This window comes from Eleutherodactylus coqui, chromosome 3 (assembly GCF_035609145.1).
Source record: "Eleutherodactylus coqui strain aEleCoq1 chromosome 3, aEleCoq1.hap1, whole genome shotgun sequence".
Taxonomy (NCBI): Eukaryota; Metazoa; Chordata; class Amphibia; order Anura; family Eleutherodactylidae; genus Eleutherodactylus; species Eleutherodactylus coqui.
In genome coordinates this window covers 44371824-44398514 of record NC_089839.1, presented here as the reverse complement: position 1 = coordinate 44398514, position 26691 = coordinate 44371824, and the positions used below count along the sequence as shown (strand labels likewise).

The 26691-nt window shown below is 44.7% G+C and overlaps 1 protein-coding gene across 3 annotated transcripts in view; it reads left to right on the top strand.

The window, feature by feature from the left end:
* TTC7A (tetratricopeptide repeat domain 7A) overlaps positions 1–26691 on the top strand; it is a 436415-nt gene that overhangs the window by 133883 nt on the left and 275841 nt on the right. For all 3 annotated transcript variants that reach the window (XM_066595533.1, XM_066595532.1, XM_066595534.1), the window contains one exon: positions 14515–14619. In XM_066595533.1, coding sequence (XP_066451630.1) covers positions 14515–14619 — 105 coding nt within the window. The remainder of the gene's footprint in view (positions 1–14514; positions 14620–26691) is intronic.

Here is a 26691-nt window from a genome sequence, read left to right as displayed (position 1 = left end):
TTATCTCTCTGTGGCTGAACAATGGATTTTAAGTTCACCTTGAAATCATTGTTCAGACGAAAAGTGCATGATGCCCGCGTTTACATGTAACGATTATCGCTCATTTTCAGTTTTTTGAACGAACCTTGAGTGATAATGGTTGCGCGTAAATGGGCCTTTAGAAGCGGTGCTGCTGTCTTTGTTTGTCCAGACCAGGGGGTCGCTTTAATGCTGCAGGTTCCTATATGCAGGGTCTGCTACCTGGTGGCAGTGCCATCACTCCATGGCTACTATGTGATTCACCATCCAGTTGCAGTCCTTATAATAGCTCTTACTGTTTGTCATCACAATGATAATTGTCAGAAATTTTCTCTAATTTTTCATCCACATTTCAAGCTGGCAGAATGAAAAAAAGAGCATTGGACAGATCCATTCATTTTGGGCAGCATTTCAGTCCAGCTATTCCTACACCCACCTTCTCCATCAAAGCTTTAATTTTCCTGGCACTGAGGCCGCTCTCCGACTGTAACTCATTATATAAGATTGCAGAGAAATCAGAGCCCAAACCCATTCAGAAGACAACAGGAAGGCAGCTTTATAAATGACAAGGCAAATGTTTTACTCATCCACATTTGTGAAATTGGTTGGATTCCTAGTCATGTAACCCCTTCCCGCCACAGCCCATTAGAGGACGAGGATGAAGAACGTTCCCCAGAGGTGGGAAAGAAGCAGTGTCACCCTGACGTACACACACGTGAGCTTTATGGCGCCTGGGCATTGATCCCTACTCTTGTTTTCCCTGTTCTATGCTCTCGGCCAGCCCTCACTGCAACGCATCTGTATTCCCATGTCCAAATTTCAAAGCAATAGAGAGAAAATCCTTTACGGGCTGTCTGAATTCACATATAGTTCGCAACCCTTGCTTGGAAGTCACATGTTGCATCAGTGGAAAGTTTGAAGCAGGAATTTATTATTGTTACTACTGATTTAAGGCCGGGATGTGATAAGCAATAATCTACTATCCGCTTGAGTTAATATTTGGAGTAGATGGCTGGATTAGGGTGCGATGACTTCAATTCTATCATATTTTCTGATGTGCCACACCTCAAGGTGCCAGTCACAATCAGGCAGTTGAACCAGGGTGGCATCTCTGTGTCAGCCTGGTCCACGTGACTGTGCCTTGGGCGCTGTTAAATGCCTCTTTTCTGTCACTACAGAAGATTCTTTAGGTGTCATCTGTCAGGAGTTCTTTATGGTTTCCCTGTTACTGCAAAAGGTCTCTTTGGCGTCATCTGTTGGGAATTCATTATTTGGCCCTTCCTCTCTACCCTGCTACAATATCTCCTGTGGTGTGTGGACTGATTGGTCGACAGAGAGGTGTGTCCCCTAGACGAGCAATCAGCCACATATGGGTGCTGGTTATTTGGCTGTCTGGACATTTGTCTAGTGTTTTCCATGTTTTGTCTGTCTTTTCCTGTCTGAACCACCTGTCCGATGGTGATTGGACGCTTAAGTCCTGTCATGTTTGTTCCACCCGTCTGATAGTGGTTGGACAACTGAGTCTAAAGGCCCATTTAGACACAACGATTATCGCTCAAAATTCACTCAAAAGCCATCTTTTGAGCAATAATCTTTCTGCCTAAACGCACTGCCATCGTGCACTGTTCATGCACTATTTGTTCATCAGTGATTTCTGATTTTGAAGCCAGAAATCACAGATGAGTCTTATCAGTGCCGCACGCTGATTTTCTCAGCAGGCGGCGCTGATAGTATTCTTTCAGTTGGTATCCCACTGGCAGTTCTCTGTGGGGCACCAGCTGAAAGCTCCAAGAGCAATGCAGCTGTTTGCATATACAAAGCAGCTGCTGTTACGGTATACTACACTTGATATGCCAGCCCGGGTGTCCTAGATCTCACCCATACCCCTGTCCCTGCCTGCTTGCCTTTACTCCTGGCTAACCCCAGGCGGGCAACTGGGCGGCGATCCCTACTTTCACTAGGGACCGAAAAAGGGACGCTGGCGTACCTGGATGGAAAGGGTAGAATACTGACAGAAAAGGCAGATGTAAATAACCAACACGAACAATACTAAGCAGAACTGAGGCAGATGGAAAAACCTGGCGGATAATAGCAAGGTATAGCGGACAAGATGACAGAAGCAGGGGACCAACCGAGGCAGACTAGCTAGCACACTGAGGGAAACCAATAACTGGCCGTGATTGCCAGTCTCTGCCCGAACTTTAAACAAAAGCCTGCGCCCAGGGGTGGAGAGAGGGAGACAGCCAACTCCCAACAGAACATAATAAAAGGGAGCTCGTGCACGGCAGCTGCACTCACAGGTGCGCGCGAACTGCGCCACGCGCCACCAGCACCACGCCGGCCAGGTACTTGTGCCCCCGGCAGCTGGACAACAAGCCGGGGGGGGGGGCGCGCCCCGACCGTGGGACCTCGCACACCGCCGCCCCCGGGAGGACCAGCAACCGCTGCATCGTAACAGCTGCTTTGTTCTCAGAGCTATCACGGCAGTATCCCGCTCTGCATGCATTAACTCTTAAGTAGCTAATTAGCTACTTAGAGTTATACAAAGCTGATCGCTCAAAACTGTCACTCAAACTGTCGTTTGAGCGATGTATCTTTCAGTGTAAATGGGCCCTAATTTTGTTTCCTTCATCTGATGGCGTTTGGTTGTCTGAGGTATATGTCCTGTCCAAATCTCCTCCACCCATTATTGTGTAATCCCCTCCGTCCATTGGTGTGTGAGCACCTTAATCCTCTCCGTCCATTGGTGTGTGGGCACCTGAATCCCCTCGCCCCATTGGTGCGCAGACGCCTGAATCCCCGCTGTCCTTTCGGTATTTGGACACCTTAATCCCCTCTGCCCATTGGTGTGCAGACGCCTTAATCCCCTCTGCCCATTGGTGTGCGGACGCCTGAATCCCCTCCGTCCTTTTGGTGTGCGGACACCTGAATCCCACTCCTCTGTTGATATGCGGACACCTGAACGCCCTACGCCTGTTGACGTGAGGACGTCTTAATCCCCTGCGCCTGTTTTTGTGTAAATGCCTGAATCCCCTCTGTCTGTTGGTGTGCAGATGTCTTATTTGTTGTGTCTGGTGTGGCTTTGGACTCCTGTCTGTTATGTGCCTTTTCCTAGCCTTGTTGGCATTTCCATCTGCTGTACATCCTTCCCTATCCTACATCTAGGGACAGGCTAGGTTCCTTAGTATAAGATGTAGGGCCGTCCCTACTGGGGCGATCACCCTACTATTAGGCAGGGTTCGCAAATCCAATGTTGGTTAGGAATAGCATTCCCATTCCTGCCTTTTGGTGTATCCCGTGTTTTGTTGATGTTATACATGTATATGTTGGTCCATTTTGGACATTATGACGTCTCTGCGTGATGTTGTGTTGACATCCTTGCAGGGCATTGGAGTTGTGCCTTGCATGAATATAACATGATCACCATGTCAGGTCTTACAATCGATGTCTGACTATGAATGGACATAGTCAGTGCTTGTGGCAACTCCAAACGCATAAGCGAAGCAGAACTGTCATAAACACATTGTGCAGCACATCATTCTATTAGAACAACATATGAAGAATATAACATTGGGTTTCCGTCTTGTTCTTTAGTTTAGACAAGTTGCTAGGATACCGGCATTAGAAAAGTCTGTTTGTCTTTGCCTGATGGCTGGGAGCCTTCGGAGAGAAGATTCCTCATATGGCTCCTTAAATAGAATCAGCGAGGGAATGAAATTTTATAATATTAACTGTTTCCTTTGGTGAACGATGTGATTACAAAGGTCAGGAGTCTTGAGTGCGCTCACAGCAAAGTCTTTGAAAAAATAATTACTTCTGCTGCTGTTAATGACTTATGGCTGAAATTTGCAGAAGTCGTAGAGATCTTAGTGAGGAAATAAATTTATGCTGGTAATTGTATAACATAGCTGTGTGTTACATTTTAGATGTGGGTTACAGCTCTTCCGCAAAGACATTCCCCGTTAATGGGGCAGTTCACATTTAGAATGCAAATAACGTGATTATCTAGTAATACAGCATGACCGAGAACAAGTTGGTTATAGAATTTTATAATAATTCAAAAAATTCTCTGCTTTTTTATGTAGAAAAGTACAGAATAAAAAAAAGTTATGCTAAAGTTTGAAGTGCTACTAAAATTCAGTTTTTTGCCTTATTTTTGCATCTAAATTGGCGACAGAAATATGACAGCCCCTTTTTGATTTTTAATGAAAAAAGTTCTCTGACTGATTTTTGCCTTATCAGAATTCCGCAGAATTCTAATACTGAAAAAAAAAATGAATTACATTTTTCCAAATTAACCATCAAAATACTGTAGAATTTTCTTAATGGTTCTAGAGCCATGATGGCAAACCTATGGCACGCATGCCATGGCCCTCAGAGCACTCTCTGTGGGCATACGTGCTGCCGTCTGGTCATCATTAAAGTGATTACCAGCCGGGGTGCCGTGGCTTCCCGGCTGATAATCACACGGCGGCACTGTTACGGGTGCACAAACTGACAGCAGTGTGTGCACCTGGAATCCTCCTTAGATCCGCAGGAGGAAAGGAGAAGTGAGGAGACATCTGGTTGCACACACTTCTGCCCGCAGCAGCGCCGAGCACAGAAGCAGCGGCACTTTGAAGACAATGAGGAGGTAAGTATATGGATTTCAGGAGAGGGGGGGGGGGGGTGCTATTACTACTAGGGCCGATATAGAGAACTATAGTAATAGTGTCGCCTATATTGGCCCCAGTAGCAATAGTATTACTGCTGAGGCCAATAGAGGGGACGCTATTACTAGTTAAGCCACTGTGACGGTCACTATTACTATTGGGGCCAATATAGGGGATGCTATTACTACTGAGGCCACTGTGGGGGTCACTATTACTACTGGGGCAAATATAGGGGAAACTATTCATACTGCGACCACTCTGCATGTGACAGCATACCTCAAGCTGACTTAGGGTATGTTTACATGTGGCGGAAATGCTGCGGAATGCCCTCCGCAAATTACGCAACATTTCGGCATCCAAAAAACAGTCAAAATCCACACCATTGGTGCGGATTTTGACTGGAAATCAACCGTGTATCCGCAGCTGATTTAATAATATGCGGCGCTCCCCCTCCCCTCCTCCATAGACTTCCCGTAGTCAGCGCTCCCCGGCTTCCTGTTTCCAATGGCCTGGTCAAGTGAGGCCACTACAGGCTGCTTGGAATCAGAAGCCGGGTAGTGCTGGCAGTGGGAAGCCTACGGAGGAGGTGAGGGAGAGTGCTGACAGTGGGAAGCCTCCGGAGGAGGCGAGGAGGAGCACCGCATGAAATCAGCTGCAGGTCCCCAGATGATTTCCAGTCTGCACCAATGGTACTCCAGTACTCCAGTCTATTTTGAAACAGCCCTGACCTTTTTATTAAATCATATGACATGATAAGCTCCGCCCCCGACGTGTCGGCACTTTGCGATAAATATGTGGGTTTTGGGTTCAGTTTGGGTGCTCGGTCTCTTAAACGTTCGCCATCACTGTTCTATGATCACTGTGCAAGTTGTTGTTGTGTACCCGCAATGCTGGAGTTTCAGTGAGGAAAGGTCATAGTATTGAGTGTTGCTGGTCATGATCAGCTGGGCGATAAAATCAGACTTTTGTTTAATCTAATTGGATCATCCCAATCCAACTTTCACCCCCCAAAAAATCGCCAAAATAGTGGCCTCTGCTTTGAGCAGAAAGGACAGGTGTGTCGGCTTAGCACTGCTGCCTTGCATGGAGGCAAACAGAACCTAAGCGCTTGTGGATCTGCATGGAGGCAAACCGGTTCCACACGGTATCCTGTGGCATATCACTCCATATTTGCTGTAACTGAGCCTCTAGATTATGCAAACATGTAGGCTTTCGAAGTTGGTCCCATACATGTTTTATTGGCGATTAAACGGGCAACCGGACAGCCAAGGAAGTGTGACAATGTTGTGGGGACATTCCTCTGATCCTCTTGTGTGTGCGGCTGAGCATTATCCTGCTCCCTTTTGGAAGCCACCATGAGAGGAACACATGTGGCTGTAGGATGTCCTGAACATATTGCTGAGCTGTCATTATGCCTCGTACTACTACTAGGAGTGACCCACTGTCCTATCCGATGGCCCCCCAGACCATCACACCAGCAGGGGGCAGTGTGCCGCTCCACAGCAAAGGCAGGATTGAGACACTTACTCTTAGGTCTCCAAACATGAACATGGCCGTTATCAGTGCCCAAACTAAACCTGGATTCATTGTTGAAGACAACCCGGTTCCACTCTGTAGCAGTCCAGTTTCGTCATTCACACATCACTGCAAATGCAGGCAATGGTGGGTGTGAATCAGGGGCAGTACATGTGGTCACCGTGAGACCAGATATCCTTCAGTAAAGCACCTGGCAATGGTTGTAACAGACACGGGGACCTGTAACGATGGTGCCTTCTGTCTCCTGATGGCGGACAACAAAACAGTTTGAGCTGCTCGTGTTTGTCAGACGATCAGACGCTCCTCTCTACTGGTGGTTTGTTGAGGGCGTCCTGAGCCCGGTTGTTGCCTTGTGTACATGTAATCACTGGTCCCAACACTCCTAACAGTCTCATCAGAACGGCCCTGGTGCAGAGTAATTCAATACGACCATACAGCTTCTCACATCCCAATAATGCGCCCCTCTCAGACTCCGGTAACTGGGGGAAATCTCTTCTCTGTGTCGTAGAGGCGTCTAGTGGCCAACAAGCTCCACACAAGCAGAAGAAGAGGTCACTACACACAAGGAGGCTCTGAGAGCCTTTTATAGGCCATGGGGAGAACCACTTCTAGGACCTTCAGGGACAAGACCATTCATCCAATCACCACAACTCTAATCATTTACATATCTGCCTGAGATGGAACCGCATGCCGGGTTTCGCAGCAAAATGAAAACTCCTTCTATGGGCTTCGTCTATGTTTACATGGAGTGTATTTGAGTTGTTGGTGTTTTTCCTTTCCTCTTTTGTTAAGTTGGGGATTTAATGAGAAACTATCATGTAAAAATCCTGTTATTTCTACAACTGATCTCCCTAAAAAACAGCTGCAGATCCAATATGTATTTATTGAGCCAGACTGGTCTTAAAAGCTGGACAATAACCTTTATATGTAAGCGCCAAAATTGCCTATAATGAATATGCACAGTCAGAGAGCGCGGTAGATGGATGAGCTTAGTGTTATCCGCCAAAGTCTAGATGACTGTTACTTAGAACACAATGACTTAAATTGGATATATACTAATCTCTCGCGGACTTCAGTATTCTGGATTCATTTATTTTCACCTTTAACATTTGCAGAGTTTCTGCTATGTTGCAAATAATTCAAATATTCACAATACAGACAATCTCTAGTATAAGGGATTAGATAGAGACTAGGTCAATCTTGAAGATTCTACTGGAGATGTTGGCTTTATTCCCAAAGATATGATGCTACAGAGTTTGGGAATTTGTGGTGCGTGATGTTGGCCTTTTAATTCACCTCTGAAGCAAAACTTTAAAAAAAATTATATGGAGTCTCCATGGACTACAAACACTCAGAAGGGCTGCACCTCATTGGTCCTAAACTCTGCTGCTTGAATTCTCAGTTTGTATCACATTGTTACTTGATCCTCACCACAGAAACTGCATGGAGGGATATTTACACTCCTGTCACAGTTACTGATGATGATCACTCATTTCCTGTCACACCTGTATAATAGAGGAGATCACAGTTTATCTTCCTGACTGTATACTTATGGTCTTTAGTTTATTTAGTTGACTATAGAAGATAATGATAATAATTAAACTGTCACCCCAGTAGGCAAAAATGGTACAGCCTCAGCTAACGATGTGCTGATGCATCACTGGATAGATGTGAAATTGAAAGGAAAAAAATCTCACCCTCAAGATGGTGCCTGATAAGCATCAGACATGGGGCTGCACTGCTGGAAACTGGCTGGAATACACGGAGGAGACCTCCAGAATGTGACAGGCAATCAGATGGGGGGGGGGGGCAGGTATGGAAAAATTTGCTTTCGCCAGAGTGGCTATTTTTGATTTTTAGAAAGAAAATACAAACAGTTCTGCAGGTAAGGAGCAGTTTATGGTAGCTGTAATGAATGGTCGACTTCAGAGGTCTGTGATTGGCTGCAGCAGCCTGTGACGTTCCATTCAGAGGCTGATCCTACAGCTTGTAAACAGACCCGGCAGGCATTGGACTTCTGGGGACCCAAGATAGGAGAGTATTGGCTCTTTTGTTATTTTTTAGCATTTTCAGCATATCAGTGGCCTATGCTTCTGTCCTGGAAGCATTGCATTGTTTCTGGAAGAGAGGCCTTGTATAACAACACATAGAGTGCTTCTGGGCCTGTAATATTAGCCTCTAAGGTACAGGGTTCATGTGCATGGGCTTTTATGTTCAATATATTTTCCTTTAAAGGATTTATGTAATCAGAATGACAATTTAGAATTCTTTAAACCAAGTATTTTATATTTTCTAAAGCTGGTGATTTTTTTATTTTCCACATCATTATATTTAAAAAAAAAAATCCTGAAATCCTACAGTTTTCATTTTGACCACTGAGCCTCACAATGGACTTACACTGCCTGTTCTGTAGAGATCACTTTTCAGCTATCATCACAGGCAGGATTAGAATGAAGATGGCACCTATTTGTAGATAACATAGGATCCACCATTCACAATTGGTTATGGACACAGCTCACCTCCTACCCTTCCCTGTACAGCTCACAGAGCATGCCCACAACACTCTACCGTAGAAGTCAATGACTCCTCTACAGTCTATTGCTTACTATGGTTCATGTGGCTGCTGTAAAGCAAATCTCTAAATAATCTAATGCTGCTTCAGATGGCTGGCCACATATTTAAGTGTAGAAAATGGAATAAAAAATTGCAATCAGAAAATTAATACTAATTAGAGAAAAATAAAATGTAACAGTACCTAATACAAAATATGTGTTACATTCCCTGTACAAAGTCTGAAAGTTGTCACAGCCGCTGTCATCTTTGCAAGTTAAAGGGAACTTGTCATGTTTTATGAGCATCATAAACTAAGTTTATAGACTAATAGATTAGTGGATGTGGAGTCCAGGGGTGTTTTCATACTTACTGGCCTTCTCCTTTCCTCAGCCTTAAAACCGGAGCTCAGTCCATTCATTGCACTTATCTCTGCAGTCACTTGTGCATGCACACACTGTTCTCTATATGTCTGTGTACACACTGACTGCAGAGAAGAATTCAATCCGAGCACTGGTCTCCAGGCTTGACAGCAAGTGATCAGAAAGGCCAGTAAACATGACCCTCCTCCTACCCCACCCCCACTCGAACGCAACATCCCCTCAGTTTTGAGTTGCCTTTAAGAGTGCTAAGAATTCCTGATAAGTATATAATATGTACAGTTAGTAGATTTGACTGTATTATTTAATATCTCTTGACAATAGATCCATCTGAAGAGGGTATTGTTAGCATAAGTTACTTATGTGTTAAAACTCAGCAACAAAAAGTTAGAAATACTCTTTAAACCCCAATTAATTCTGGCCATTTTACAGGTAAAATACGTTAACGGTTTTGGATTAACAGTGCCTGTTCTATTTAACCCTTTACAATCTACTGTCTGACGTCTTCAGACATTCTTATTGAAGGCTGTACAGCTCCGATGTCGGAAGACGTCCAGCAGGGTATTCTTACTGTATATTACTGGCCGCTCTGTTGTCGGGATCCTCTCCAGCATGTCCCATACCGCAGTACTGACTCTAGTATAATGGCAGAAAGAGAAAACCCCCTAAGGAACCCTGAATCCAAAATTTGATTGCAAAGGGTTAAAATAGCTGTAGCTCCGGTTCTGTCAGTGCTATTGACATCCTTTTTGTTGTAATTTTAGAGCCAAAATTCTTGCACCAATAAAACTGTTTGAAGTGTAAATGGGAATACTGAATTAAAGCTTTCATGTATTTGTCCACACGTGTGTGTGTTGTGGGGGAGAATTATCTGTCTGATTTTCTTACCTGTCCCAGGAGAGCAATAACATGGACTGTTGAAAATGCTATCACCACCCCCTCCATCAATCAGAGAACATTTTTGCTCTCTGATTGTCACATATGGGGGTCTTTTTTTTCCATCAAAGGGTGATCTAATCACTTCTCTCTACCATTACCATTTAACCCCACAGATGACACAGTCATTGCTTTGTGTTTTTACAGAAAAAAAATTGCTTTCACTATTAAAAAAACAAAACAAAAAAAAAGTACACATGCCTGGTAACACTATCTATAAGAGCCCATACTATAAAATATTGCATTTTTTATCTAGCATGGTAAATTCCATAAAAAAAGAAAAGAGAAACTGCTAAAATAGTCATTTTGTGTTCATCTCATACCCTCAAAATAAAAAGTAATCAAAAAGTTGTAAATAACCTCACAAAAGTACTCATAAAAACTGCAAGTCATACTGCAAAAAAAAAAAACAAGACCTCATACAGCTTGGTCCTGGAATGTGGTGCCACAAAAAAAAGTTTTTTTAATAAAAGTAAAACTGTTGCGCAAAAGCAGTAAAATAATAAAACCTTTATAAATGTGCTGTTGCCATAATTGTAATGACTTGTGGGATAAAGTTAACTTAAAATTTCTATCACATGGTGAAAACTGTAAAAATAAATCCCAAAGAAACAGTGGTGAAATTCCCCATTGTCCCACAGCAAAAAAATAAGAGGTAATAAGAGTTATTTAATATATCAGATGTACCTGAAATTGCTAATAGAGTTCGTCCCCAAAATACAAGGTGTCCAACAACTACATTCCTGAAAACATAAAAAAAGTTATGATTGCTGCATCTCAAAGGGAAAACAGTATACTTGTTCTTAAGCCTAAAATTAGTTAGATCACTAAGGCCTCATGTCCCCAAGGACAGATCCGCAGCGTTTTTCCCGCACGCGTGATCCGCGCCCCATAGGAATGAATTGGACACCCGCAGGTAGTTAAATACCTGTGGATGTCATTTTCCCTTGAGGCGCGGATTGCATGTGCGGGAAAACACCCGCAGCATGCTCCATTTCAGTGCGGGTCCCCCGCGGGGACGGTTCCCGCAGGCTTCTATTGAAGCCTATGGAAGCCGTCCGGATCCGCGGCACACCCGCAGCTTAATTCCGTCGCGGGAGAGCAGGAGTTAAAAAAAAAAAAAAAGAGTGCACGGCGCATGCGCGCGGCACACTGCTGGCGTGCCGAGCACATCCGCTGGGCCGAAGAAAGAAGATCCGGCTGCGACGGAGGCAGATCCGCAGCGTCCGGACAGGTAAGTAATTCTTCTTTTTAGGCCTCATGTTGCGGGAAAGGAGGGACCCTCTGCGGGATTCTCCATGAAGAATCCGCGGCGGGCCTGATTTTCCCCGTGGACATGAGGCCTAGGGTTTAAAAATGAGCTTAAGGTGACTAAGTTCAGGAGACATAAACTCAAAATCTACAATAAAAAAGGCGACATTTTCAGGAAGTATTTCCAATTTTAACGTGACTGAATTGGAGTAACGCTGTGACTTACAGTGTATGCAATCTAATAGACGATAGTGAACTGCTGCCTGTTCTTTAGGTAGCCCTTACCTACTGGATCCATGTACAGCTGCCAAGTTGCATGTATGATGCAGTGTATCTGTCATTGCACTCTTTAATTGAGTATACAGTATATGGTTCACACAATCTCAGAATAGCTTCCACTTACAACACCATAATGGGTTAAATGCAACACTGTAGCAGATTTCCAACACCATCTATGTAACCAAACACAGTCACCAGAATGAGTCACGTTGACAATGATTGCAAGAATTAGGCTATCATTTTATGTAGTCTCATTATTACTATGAAGCTATTGTCTTCTACTTATCAGAAAATTACAGTCCAGCTGGAGCGTTCTTCCATTCCACTTGATTTGTTCATTATGGCCTAGTTCCGAATCTATAAAAGTTCTTATTGTTGTTGTTGGGTACAACAATAGATGTGGAATTACTGTTTTTGTATTGCCTCTAGCTGTATACAGCCACATGAACATTATCTTGTATAGGATAGAAAGTGTGAAGAATTCTCAAGAGAAGGAATACATTTCTGGTAGTTATATAACCAAGTTGAATATGAATATATATACATAAAAAAAAGTTATGATTGCTGCAAATCAAAAGGGAAAACAATTTACTGGTTCTTAAGCCTAAAATTAGTTATATCACTAAGGGTTTAAAAATGAGCTTACCTGCTTATCCTTTTATGGGAAAAAAAAGACCCCTATATGTGACAATCAGAGAGCAAAAATGTTCTCTGATTGATGAAGGGGGCGGTGATAGCATTTACAACAGTTCATGTCTGGACAGACAATTCTCCCCCTCCTCAACACACACACGTATGAAGAGACACATGAAAGTTTTATATATAGGAGTTTTCCAGGCAAAAGCTATTGATGACCTTTCCTCAGGCTAGTCATCACTAGTTAATTGCTTGGGATCCCCTGCGATGCGCTGATCACCAGCCCCACTGCTGCAGAAGTGTGGCACTTTATCTCCCATTGATTTCAATGGGAGTAGAGCCAGCTTTGGCACTTACTCTACTGTTTCTCATGACGCATGACTGGCCCTCTGCATTGACACTGGGCCGGGTGATCAGCTGATCGTTGGTGATCCTTAGCTGCGGGTCCTCAGCAATTTACTATTGGTGACCTGTCTTGAGCATAGGACATCAATAGTTTTTGCCTGTAAAACCCCTTTAAAGTGGTTGGACAGCGGAAGTGATCACTGCCTGCCAATCAAGGGCCATTGCATCATTGCCCATTCCCCTTGCATCATCGATCACATCCTGGGCATCAAGATGCTAGGAGTTCTGATTGGCAGACATTGGTCACCTGACTTCCGCAGTCAACAAAGACCAGGAGAAAAGTGGGGATGCTGCAGTGGATCGCTGGGACTGCAGACAAGTAAATACTACTTTATTTGTTGTTTTAACACATCTCTAAGTCTACATTGAATTATACAGGGTTATTCAAAAAGAAGGAGCAGATTAGGGATTTTTTTATGACATACCAGTAAGTTCAATTTTCTACCACACCGCAGTGCCGTTTCTTGCTGTTTACAGTTTATAGGAAATCAGTGACCCCACAGGAGAAATCATTGTGTGTGCTTGAGTTTGCCAAATGTGAACCCATTGTTCAAGTGCAACGTGAATTCCGGCGTCGATTCCAAAGACAGGCGTCACAAATAAATATATGAGTGGCACAGAAAATGTGTTGATCTTGGTTGCATATGCCAGCAAAAAAACACTGGCCACCCACTCATGTGTCAAGAAAATGTGGAGTGTGTTAGAGGCGCTTTTGGGAAGAGCCCAAGGAAATCCACAACTAGAGCAGGACTTCAGGCACGGCTAATTTTTTTCGGGAGAATCAACATTTCATCTCTATGCTAAAATAAATGTTAGAATTTGGGGGACTGAAAATCCTTGTTGAACACAAGAAGCTCATTGAAAGTTTATGGGCCATTCTTGCCATTATGGGCCATTCTTTCTCGCAGAGCGAACTGTAACAGACATGTCATGCCGTAACATTCTGCAAAACTGGTTGTTTCCCCAACTGGAAGAAGATTCTCAAAACTCTATCTTCATGCAAGACAGTGCCCCGCCGCATTCACTTGGAGGTCCGGCGTTATCTGAACACCCTTCCAGAACATTGGATTGTAAGAGGGGGACAACTCGATCTTGTTCTTCGACTGTGGCTTCCTTGGTCACTTGACCTTACCTCATGTCATTTTGATCTATGGGGTTACATAAGGGATAGAGTTTTTGCCCCACCTATGCCTGCTACTCTACAAGATTGTTGAAGCTGTGATTTCAATAACTAGGGACCAGCTGATTCGTGTGTGGCAAGAAATAGATTACCAGTTTGATGTTGGTTGTGCGACACATAAATAAAGCTTGTTATTTGTGTAGCGCCAACTTATTCCGTAGCGCTTTCAGGTCATTTATTTATTACCCTCCACCGAGCTGGGTTCTCATTTTACCGACCTCGGAAGGATGAAAGGCTGAGTCAACCTTGAGCCGGCTGCCTGAACCATGCGGGGATTGAACTTGCAACCTTCAGGTCGTGAATGAGAGCTTAGGACTGCATTTCTGCTGCCTTAATACTTTGCACCACACGAGGCTCTTATGGGGCCCATGTTGAATGCGTACTATCCCACGCATTTCAGGGACCATGAAACTGTATCTGAGACAGTCAGCCCCATGATGTGGCAGAAAATGAAACTTACTGGTATGTTATAGATGTCAGTGATGTGCGGATTGTGTGGATTGTGTAGCTGTCCTTCTTTTTGAATAACCCTGTATATATATATATATATATATATATATATATATATATATATATATATATATATAAACTCTCATTAATTCCATCTCGTAAAGCGGTAACAGATGCTCTTTTTAAGATTTTCTCTCCCAGATCTTGTTTTCTAAGCTTTTTTTTCCCTTTGCTCCCCCAGTTTTCCTACGCAATTTCAGTATTGAAAGAGTGCTGTAAGATGCGTCCTACAGACCCGACCGTTCTGCTTCTTGCTGCCAAGGTCTGCATTGGACCACTGCATTGGGTAAGTAAGCTGAAGTAATGACTCTTACATAATGCATTAAGCACAGCGTTATGGTGCCACAGAGCATAAAAATAGTCACAGAAACGCTGCCCTCGCATTTACACCTGGAGAGCCATTACTGGAATTATGTTTATTACAGTTCGGAATAGAAGGAACGAGAAAAAAAAACATTCAATAAAATATTTAGAATGATTAAAAGGAGGAGTGCGGATCATTGTACATGCAAAGAAGAGAAGGAATTCCCCTAACACAAAGTGTCAGACAGCCTCTTCTGCTGACTAATTATCTGGCGTCTCGGCCTAATTCGCTCAAGTTCCTGTTTTTCGGTTGTAGAGTGCGGCATTCCAGCATTTTAATGAGAGCAATCTTTGATCCAGGATGTGAACAACACTGAGGCGAGCATAATAAGCAGCTTCTAATTGTTCCCTATGAATCTAACTGGACAGTTGGTGCTAAGCAATGGCATTCACATCAGGGGTGACATCATTGTTGGGCACACCACTGTGATTGTGCATGTCACCACCTCGTCTATGGGCCAGTATTCTGCGTATTCACTGTGATTAGGAGGTGTCAAAAATGTTCTGATAGGTGCAGATGAGGTAGAATGTTCCAATTCAGTTACAATGGAAATTAATAAATACCGTATTATTCAGAAATTGTTGTATTGGATTTAAAAAAATAGGTCTGCTTTTTTTTCTTCGAACAGCGCCACACTTGTGCACGGGTGGTATCTGGTACTACAGACCAGCCTAATTTATGAGAATCAGGCTAAGCTGCAATACCTGTCACAGCCAATGAACAAGAGTGGTGCTGTTAGCCAACCTTAGCTATGTGCAACCCCATAAAGGGCGCCGGTTTGTGAGGTGAGACACCAGGCGGATGTAGGCTAGAGGTGATCGCCCCCCTTAGGTCCACCTAGCCAGATGATCTTCTGACCCAGCATGCCAGCGTCTGGTGGAGATGCAACAGATGCATGCGCCGTATGCAATCTGCCATTATTAGGAGTGCAGTGATATGCTGCATAGGATTTAGGGCCAGCTAAAATACTGGCTCAACTGGAAAGAAAAACCACAGTTACGACTCAATAAAAAAAACACATTATTAAAAGTTACTTGTCTCTTAGTCAACACAAAACTAGATTAAATTTCCTGGAACGAAAAAAAAATGGTACCTAGGGTTGTCTGGATACTGGACAACATTTACTTTTAGTTCCCTCTATGCTAAAATATGAAGAGGCATAGTACTTACCTGTTCCCTGCCGCTGCAATCCAGTGCTGCAGCCCCACTGGGGTCCCAGCGTTGTGACAGGTGATGTCACCGGAAGTCAGGTGACCGCTGCAGCAAATCAGAGGCTGCAGTGTCACATTCCTGAACTCCTGGCATCACGGTGCTCAGGAGGTGAGTACTGAGGCCAGCAGAACTTCTGGGGACATCATCTGTTACAACAGATGCCAAACCCACAGTTTGGATCGCGGTGGCAAGGAACAGGTAAGTACTACTGCTTTAGCACAGGGGGCTCTAAAGGAGGCAGATGACGAGTAATGGGACGAACCCTTTTATCTTACTTGATTTCAATTAGGTTTACTGACTTTAGGCGATTTAGAATAAGTTTAAGAAAAATCACAGGTTTTATTGCAAGAATTTTTCAAATAAGTAGTTTTTCTGGCCACAAACCCAAAGTATAATGCTACTGATAGACACTCTAGAAAGTATCTATAAGATATCAGAAACTAAAGGTCCATTTACACCAAACTATTGTCCCGGCATGTTGGCCACGATGCAGGGACAGACCAGTCACTCTGCAGGTCACTGGTTGACACAGGTTGTGCGGGGGCTGCTGGCTGCTATCTGTACCTGTATGCTGGTATTCTCTCTGAGAATCCTACCTGTGAGAGAAAGTTCGGGGTGTGATTCGTTCTGTGGTTTACCTATCAACAGGTGGGGAGGGCCTTATATTTCTACCCCTCCCTTAGTCCATTGCTGTTTATTCAGTTCTGTTGGTTGCGGTGATTGGAGCCTTTATTCTCGGTTTACTTTCCTTTCACTGTGTTGGTGTTTGCACAGTTGCGTTTAGTGTTTTCATAGGGATAGTCAGGTCCTAGATGAAGACCGTGGGGCTGTCCTTTCCAGGATGCTAGCTCCGTGTTTAGGCAGAGGTTCTCCATCTTCCTGAGCAGTAAGGGCAAGTTACTTCCATCTCCTATGGAGGTGGTGGCGAACCAATGGCCTGAGTGCCAGAGGTGGCACACAGAGCCCTCCCTGCTGGCACTCAGGGGGGCACTATCACTACTGGGGCTGCTGTGGGGTGTCACTATTACTACTGGGCCTACTGTGGGATGTCACTATTACTACTGGGGCCACTGTTGAGGGGCACTATCACTACTGGGGGCCGCTGTGGGATATCACTATTACTACTGGGGTCGCTGTGGGGTGTCACTATTACTACTGGCGCCATTGTGGAGTGTCACTATTACTACTGGGGGCCGCTGTGGGGTGTCACTATTACCACTGGGGGCCGCTTTGGGGGGTCACTAGTACTACTGGGGGCTGCTGTGGGGGTTCACTATTACCACTGGGGCCGTTGTGGGGGGGGGGGGGTTTACTATTACTGCGATGGGCCACTGTGGGGAGGTCACTTTTACCGTTGGGTCCGCTGTGGAGGGTCACTATTACCTCTGGGGCCGCTGTGAAATGTCACTTTTACTGCTGGGGCCACTGTGGGGGGGGGCTGCTGTGGGGGATCATTGTTGCAGCTGGGGCCATTGTGGGGGTCACTATTACCACTGGGGCATGTTTACATGTGGCAGAAATGCTGCAAAATGTCCTCAGCGGAAATTCCTGTGGCAAATTCTGCAGCATTTCCACATTCGAAAAGCAGTCACCCTGCACCCTGTCAATTTTGAAGCGGCCCTGTCCTTTTTACAACAACGGAGGTAAAAATCATATGTCCTGATAAGCCCCGCCCCCCTGACATGTTGGCACGTTGCTATAAATAAGTAGGTTTTGTGTGGCAGTTTGGCCACTCAGTCTCTAAAAGGTTCGCCATCCCTGTCCTGTGGTCTGATGTGGTGTAGTCTTTCCCAGCATTATACTGTGAGGACGCCGCCATGTGTCCGCGCTGAGCGTGCTGACAATGATCTATCGTGTGAACGAGCTAACAATGTCTGAGTTCGCTCAGGCAGGCTGTTTATACAGGCAGATACAATGTTGCTTCGTTCAAGTGAGAAATTGCTCAGGCGGTCGCATTCATTGTATCAGTGAATGAGAATGACTGAATGAGCGCTATTTAATCAGAATGATAAATGAACGAACCAGCGATAATTTTTAGTCCTACATAAAATGAACGAAAGGGTTAAAACTAGAGATGAGCGAACGTGCTCGTTTAGGGCGATTTCGCAATCGAGCACCGCTTTTTTCGAGTAACTGACTACTCGGGCAAAAACATTCGGGGGGGGGGGGTTAGCGGGGGGTAGCAGTGGGGAACAGGGGGAGCTCTCTCTCTCTCTCCCCCCACTCCCCTCTGCAACCCCCCAGCGCCCCCCAAATCTTTTCGCCCGAGTAGTCAGTTACTCGAAAAGGGCGGTGCTCGATTACGAAATCGCCCTAAACGAGTACGTTCGCTCATCTCTAGTTACAACCGGGGAACAAAAAGTACGTTACACCGTGTTCATCAGTCCTTGCCATAGTGCATTAACCCTTCAAGAATCACCCCCTTTTTCCAAGAGTCTCCCGGTAGAGCAGACAGCGCTGTACCAACATCCGCTGATGACTCGTATTACAGTCGGCTTTCCTAGCAGCGCCCCGTCTCCTTGTGACGCTCGTGTCTCAGTAACCACCTGCTGATCTGCCTTTCTTTCTGCATTTGTTTTGTGATACTATTTGATATTTGACAACCCGCTCCGTGCCATAACTACTGCGGCAAACTGTAATTTGGACAACGCTAATTACAGATATGTTCACATTTTCCAGGACATTTCACTGCACAGACGCTGCAAATGACTACTTGTCATAGCGGGAAAGATTCCGTTCAAGCATTTCAGAATTAGGTCCAAACATGAAAATTATATTTAGCCGTGGAAGATTCCGGACTGTGTGTGGCCAAACCCCCCTTGTAATAAACATTCCCCATATTCATATATCGCAAGCAGACACAATGTAAGATCTGTCTATATAGAGAATAGGCGCTTTCATACAGTCACAGAACACCGTGGTGACTAATATTCTCGATACTTTACAGTAGGAGCTACATTATGTCTAATGGAGACGTAGCTGCTGCACAACCTCTTTGAGGAGTATTCATTGACAAGTATCTTCTCTCCAAGAAGATGGAATGGGATGGGGGGGGGGATGATGGCAGTGTGTGTTCGATTCCCAATCAGCAGCTAAATTCATGGAGTCCTCCAGAGCAAGAGGCACAGACATATGCGTCTTTGCGCTCTCTCGGCCGCACCGTAAACTTGCATACCCATTCACACAACTGGGAGCGACGTTTTTAGCTAAAATATGCATTGCACCCCGGAAAACCCTCGCACTACAAAAATCCTCGGGATGCCTTCTAATGCCTACATAAAATCACCTGTAAGCGTTTCACAGCGTTGGACGCTGCAAAAATGCCTCCCCCTCCCTTTTTTTCCCCCAGCTCCAATAGGAGTCTATGGGAGCCACCGTCGTATATCAGGCAATAGATTGTTCCAGAACTATCTTTTTAGCCACCCTACATACCCTGACCGTATTTCGGTCGCGTATGTTAAATTTTTGACGGTCCGACGTATTTACGCGCCATATATTCGCCCATGTGAACGAATGCATTTGAAACCAATGCCTCAGATAGTCGTGTATATCGGTTGGGCGTACAAACGTCACCGTTTATACTGTAGCTGTACTGGCTAATTAATCAGGGTCCTGGACTGTGGATCCAACTTCAAAGACTTACATGACCTACTGTAATTCTAGTTACATGTGCGCTGTTATGATTAATCCATAGATATCTATCAATTTCCAACGTGTTACAATTCCTGAGATATTCCTCCTCAATAGTGTTGTGCGCCATATGCAAATTACCCCCGGCTGTCTAATGCAAATTACCCCAAGGTCCGGGCTTGCTCCTTTCCAATCACCTACAAAACCGCCCCTTTCCATCCTTAGTGACGTCTCCATCTCCGCCTACTGGACACATCAGGCATTCCACCAAAATGCATGTGCGCCATTCTGAGCGGTCGGGCACATGAACAGCAACTGCTTCTCAGCCCTACTGACACCACCACACAAAGTGACAGATACATAGTATTGCAGTCAGTGTGCCCCTACCATGAGGCAGGATGAGCCTCCTGCCTCAAGCAGTGGTACCTAGCTGCATGAGGACCTCCGATGAGGTCACCAGGGGGCAGAGTTCAGCACTAGAGTCTTGTATGCTGGGTAGTGGAGGCTGAAGTAGCTTTAATATTGTCACAAGGGGGCAGAACTGATCAAGGGATTCTAAAAGGTCCTGAGAGCATGACTTTTAGGGGAGATCCTATAGCTAGGGAAGTGCTGGGAGTTGTAGTTATCTCCTTTATCACCTTCTGAAAATGCCATAATAAGAACCTGGATGTCCTGTGGGTTGTAAGTCCCTGTCTAATATACCCAACATAGGTATGTTGGGACTTGTAGTTCCCCTCTGTAATTTTCTATGATAGCCCACGTTGTCCTGGACATGCTGCTATGTCCCATTGCTGGTATTGGGACATAGTGAATACATTGCAGATTTTCTCCATACATTGCAGCATATTACAGCAGCGGATGGGAGTGGATGGGATTTTGAGAAATCCCATTAACATGCTGCTGAAAAAAAAAGTCTGCAGCATAAATGTACCTGCGGGTCAATGTTTACTGTGGATTTTTAGTGCCTTCTTTAAATTATGGGGTGAAATCTGCATCAAAACCCATCCTGAAATCTGCATGCTCCATGTAGATTTTGACATGCATGGGCAATAAAAGCCGCTTTTCTTTTAACTTTTCGGCTGCTTTTTTGAACTACTGGACTACAACTTCAGCAAGCAGCACTAGTACTTCAAAGTCTGTTCCCCAGATGCTAAGGCAGGCTGTATAGTTAAAGCACAGGCTACCGAGCGCTCCCCAGGCATCCTGCCGGAAGCACAGCGTCACCAGCTATCCGTACTACGTTGTGCGCAAAGTCTTCAGCAAGGAGCTGGCGGAGGTAAAGAAACTTGCTCCACAGTTATCTGAAGAAGCACAAGGGGCAACTCCTCGGTGAGTCTGTCTGTATGTATATTTATATATACTGTGACAACTTGGGGGTTGTTAGCTCATCGGATCGCCATCTTTGCTCCACCAGGTGGATGGTCGCACACCAGTAAATCACGTCCAGGCCAAAAGATGAGGACAAACTTAGTAAATCCATCCTTTATTGTGGTAAAGCAACAGCAATTTTAACATAATCTTCACACTGTTAAGGCCCTTTTACACGCAACAATAATCGCTCAAAATTGGTCCAGATGGCCAAAAATGAGCGATAATCATTACACGTAAACGCGTAAACTGCACATAAAATCATCGTTCAGCCCCTGAAAGTCTAAGCAAATATATTCAATTTGAATGCATTTTGCTTGTCTTTTAAAAGACTGCAGGATATTCTCCCCATGGCATGTTTACACTAGCCGCGGAGAGAACCTTGGAATGTGCCGCCAGCCGCCAGGAGAACAATGCAATCTGTATGCATGCATTAGTCTATGTGATGTCAGTATCTTCCGTGCTGCAAGAATGATGTGTATTACATAGCTGCAGCACTGAAAGGGTTAACTGTCTGGTATGTGAGCTGACTGTCTGGAAAATGTATCTGTTTGTGTGTCAAGTGATCTTATAATATATATGTGAATGCAAGGTGTGTGCAAGAGGGGAGTCCAGACTTGAAGAGGGTTGAAAGAGTTCTGTTCTGGAGAGTGCAAGAGGACCACGCAGGCACCTTCAGACTGTGTGGCCTAGAATGGAAGAAGCTGAAAGAAGTCTACAGCCTTCCTTGGGCCTGCCATACCCAGGAGATATGAAAGGACTTCTTCCGTACTAAAAGTGAGAGAATGAGGAACCGCCATGCAGCGCACCCTGGTTTATCAAATGTGAGTGTTGACCGGTAGAGTGTGGGAGAGAAGAGAGCGTGTTGCCGGGATGAGGACCTACGGATAACAGGACTGTGGTTTCTCCGGCCCACCGTGAGTCCTCCCTGTCACACCACTTTGACGTTTTTGCATTGTTTTCCTGCTGCTGTGTATTCTGAAGTTGTAATCAAGTTACTTAAAGTAAAGCGACCACTAGCCCGTCCGTTTCCGGAGGCTGTGTCTTAAAAGAATTCCGTGTGTGTGTGGATTTACTCCGACAACTTGGAATTCCCCTACGGAGGCCGCGCGAAGGTGAGTTTACTCCACCATCCAGGAATTCCCCCGTGGCAGAAGGAACGGTGGCGTCACGCGTGACATAAGAGACTAGGGTAATACATTATTGGGTTTCCTGTTTATTAGCCTGCCCTCGGCCCTTGGATGTGTCACCGGTTACCCTCTGGGTGGGAGACGATAGAGCCACCGTGACAAGGCCCCAAACTCTACCCCGCTGTCTCCTAGGCCGTGTCCCACTCCTCGGACGCTGCAAATGCAATCTGCCGGAAGCTACAAGGAGAACTAAGGAATGTTCCGGCAGCTGGGAGAGTGCTTTAAACTAATGGAGGTCCTTTTACATGAAGATGATAAAGTGTTGTCCTCTAACACTTTATGCAAATGCATCGCTAAATCATTCATTCGTTATCTTTGCGTGTAAAAGGGCCTTTACTTATCACAGTGTACACGAATACATACAAGTCCCTGGCTGTGTGGCCACTAAATAACATATTCTTTAACCTGTCTACCAATACAAGACCAGTGTCTCAAACATATAGCAAAAGGTCCATCACATCATACCCATCCAGGGTTTCAACCAAGGGGCTATTCTCCCCTGTCAGGTTTGCGGCTTTCTCATCCAGCATTCACCAGAGGGGACCCGAATGGACCTTCTCCCAGGGACCGCGTGTCCCAGAATGGACCCCGAGCTCAGAAACTCAGGAGCTTTTCTGTACTGCAGCCACACGCACCCAGGTGTTGGCTGTTTAATTAGGAAAAACCCCTTCGGTACCGGAGATTTTCCTCTCAAAACCTGTTCTCAAGCCCCCTAGAGGCCACTTCTAGTACTGTATTCCTTCAGTGTGTGTATATATATCATTTTTATGCAGATTTTGACGAATTGTAATATTCAAAGAGGTTAATTTACACTGCCGATTTTTCTGCAACTGGTGGATGGGATTAGTTGAAATCTCATCCACATTGCCTATACTGTGAAATGCTGCACACAGCCAGTTTCCCAATGTTGAGCAAACCTTTAAAGGGGTTGTCCAGTTGTAAACTACTGATAACCTACCCATAGTACAGGCCACCAATAGCAGATCAGCAGGGGTCTGTCATACGTGATGCCAGCCAATCTGCTGTTCACCCGGCCGATGCTTTTCTGCATTGAGCTGATTTCTGTAGTGACCAGGTTTGGTATTACAGGCAAAGTTCCCATTGAAGGGAATGAGTACTTGGCCTGCAATACCAAACCTGACCACTGCAGTGGGAATGAAGCTGTCTGCTTCCTGCAGAAATCAGCTCAATGCAAAATTACATTGGCCTGGAGGACAACTGATCAGTGAGGAACCCCAGTGGTGGAATCCTGCCAATTTAGCATTAGTGGCCTATCCGAAGGATGGGCCATCAACAGTTTGCAACTAGACAACCCCTTTAAAAGTCACTTTTAGTGCACACACTGTGTAATGGAACGCTGTACAGTTTCTTAATACATAGTCTCACAAAGTTCTGTAAAATAGAGCTTTACCTCCTAGATCAGAGCGTTTCCAGCTTGGCATTGTGACATGGCTGAACAGATGTTGTTGTTTGCCTTTTTATGATCCCTCTAACTACTGCTGTAAGCCCACCATTAGATCAGCCATTTTGTGCGGACTGTCACACCGCCATGCGCAGCTGCTCAATGTCAGGAACAACTGCTGCCCTTGTACTGGGAAATGAAATTGGAAGATAGCGGTTTGTGTTTTGCGCCTTCCAGAAGTAAAGACGTCGAGGACACGATGACAAACTCTGAAACTATTGATTGGCTTTCACCCAAAAAACATTTTAACTGCTTTCATTTGCCCAGCTGCTGCATACGGAAAGGTGGTGGTTCACATTCTTCTGGAGATCCGGCCAAGAAGAGAATAAAAGATTTCATCACAGAATTTTGTTGCCAACCTTGCAGTTTTATAAATGTTATATTTATTTTGTATTTAGTATTTTTTCATCAGTTTGGTTTTAGCCCGGATAATCCGCCATTTATAAAGCTAAGTCACAAACTTCAGGGTTTGGAGGGATATCCAGCCATCCAAATCTTTGCGAACCTGCTCAGTGTGATGGAAAAAGTTTTTTAAAAGTCATACTCATAGGATCATGGGGTGCATGAGAAGAGGTCTAGGGGCACATGAAGAGAACATTGTCCTTCCTCTTTACAAGTCACTGGTCAGACCACACATGGAATATTGTGGACAGTTTTGGGCACCGGTACTCAAGAAGGACATATCAGAGCTTCAGCGGGCACAAAGGTGGGCAACTAAAGTAATAAATGGAATGGGTGGACTACAATACCCAGAGAGGTCATCAAAATTGGGGATATTTAGTTTAGAAAAAAGCCGTCTGAGGGAGCGACCTAATAACTATGTATAGATATATCAGTGGACAATACAGAGATCTCTCCCATCATCTATTTATACCCAGGACTGTAACAAGGGGGCGCCCTCTACGTCTAAAGGAAAGAAGGTTTCTATACCGACATAAAAGGGGTTCTTTACTGTAAGAGCAGTGAAACTATGGAACCCTCTGCCTGAGGACGTGGTGATGGCAAACTCACTAAAAGAATATAAGAGGGACACGGACACCTTTCTTGAGTGTAACAATATTATATGTTATAGTCACTGACTACTCAGATGGGTCGGTGACTAGGGGATTATTCCGATTGCCACACTTGGAGTCAGGAAGGAATTTTTTTCCCTAAAATGATGGAAATTGTCTCCTACCTCATGGACTTTATGCCTTCCCCATTGGGGGATAATGGGCTGAACTAGATAGACACACGTCTTTTTTCAGCCTAATATACTATATAACTAAATACATATAGTACCACAATATAGTTTACTACATAAGGCAGCTTAGTAGATAGACACAATAACAGAACTGAGGTTACTGCATGGATACAATACGAAAACTCCAATGACTTCCTAGATACAGAACCAAAAGTACTACATCAGTTCCACACCAGAAACAAGTTTAGGACCTGTTCACCTCTTGTTATGGGTCCGTCCAGGTGTGCTGTCAAGATTTCTGTTTAAAATCTTGAAAATGACTCCTCCGGACGGGTCGTGAATGGAACATATCTCTGCCTATAAAAAAACTGCAGAAACGGAGACCAATAGGCAAGTTTCTATTCGTTTTCTCTATTTTGTGGAGGAAAGACTAACGGGATCAAAACGCTATTCTTTCCAGCAAATACTTGCCAAACATCAGTATATATTTTCACACTTTTTGCATGCAAACACGCAGTGATCCACTTTACATACACACGGTGGCACACAGAGAATCACCAGCCGAAGCGAGCCGGTGACTGGTGCAGCCACATGTTGGTGATGCCATTACTGCAGCAGGGAGTGGGGGATCGGGTGAGGTGAGTATGACCCTTATAACATTTTTCCACCACCCTGAGCAGCTTTTAAAATGTTTTGAGGGCTGGATAACCCCTTTAAGTATACACAAGTATGTAATAGATGTCAAAGAGAAATTAACAATGCATATATCAGTCTTGCACTCCGAGACTTGAATACTGTAACTTTATAAATACATGTATTACTTATTTTGCTTTCATCCTCCAGAGCTGCAATCACAATTCAGCTGAGTGTCATTGGAAACAGACAATAAGCCTGTCATCAGACACACCTCTAACAGCCGATTGGAATTTCATCAAAGGTCTTACCTGATGGCAGATGTAGAAGGAGATGTGGGTGGGGGGGTGGGGGGGCCCAGCCAATAATTTATCTCATGTGTGTGTGTGGGGGGGGGGGGGGGGGGTCCCAGCCAATAATTTATCTAATGTGTACTGTATGGACAAGCTAAGGCTTCCCAAATATAAATCACCAAAGCAAGCTCTAAGCAGACATTTAACTAGTAAGAATGCTGGGAAAATTCCAGAAGCCAGCAGAATTGTGAAAGCAACTCCTGGCTATAACAACAGACTGTAACTCAAGGTCAGTGCAAGATAATGGATGCAATGTATTTACAGGATAAGTCACCTTTTTATGTAGATTCATTCTATATACAATCAGTAAAAATATGCCTGGAGGGGGATATATCCTTTAAGAGTCAGTCTATTCATCGGTCTACTCAATCAGCTCATGCTTTTATTGGCAAGAGCAAAAAGTGACATTATGGCTCATTCATTTGCACTTAACCTCAGATTAATGTTGTCTATAGTGCATCCATGCTGCTGCTAAACATGGGAAGAGCTGCTAAAGAAAGCCTGTATGCAGAGGACTAGACTTATTGAGTGCATCAGACCTGATGCCTGGGGAAGGTCAAAAGGTCCTTCTGCCACATACTTTAAGTAGACATCGGTATGATAAATGGCACATACGTAGGGTTAGACCCAACCCATGTCATGAAAACACACCCCATACCAATATGGAACCACTCCTACCTAGCCTGCACAAGGCCTTGTTGGGTCCATGGCTTCACGGGGTCTGGGCCACACACAAACCCTACCATCCGTCTGAAGCCATTGTTACTGCAAGTCATAAGACCACGCCACATTTTGCCAGTCTGCTAGAGTCCAGTTAGCACCCTCACAAGCCCAGGTGAGACACTGTGTCTGGTGTCATGGTATTAAGAGAGACAATCTGGTAGATCTCCTGCTCCCATGTCCCATGGACAGACCTGCAGGATATGCATTTGGGGCTTCCTGCAGGTATTCTTGTATCTTGTC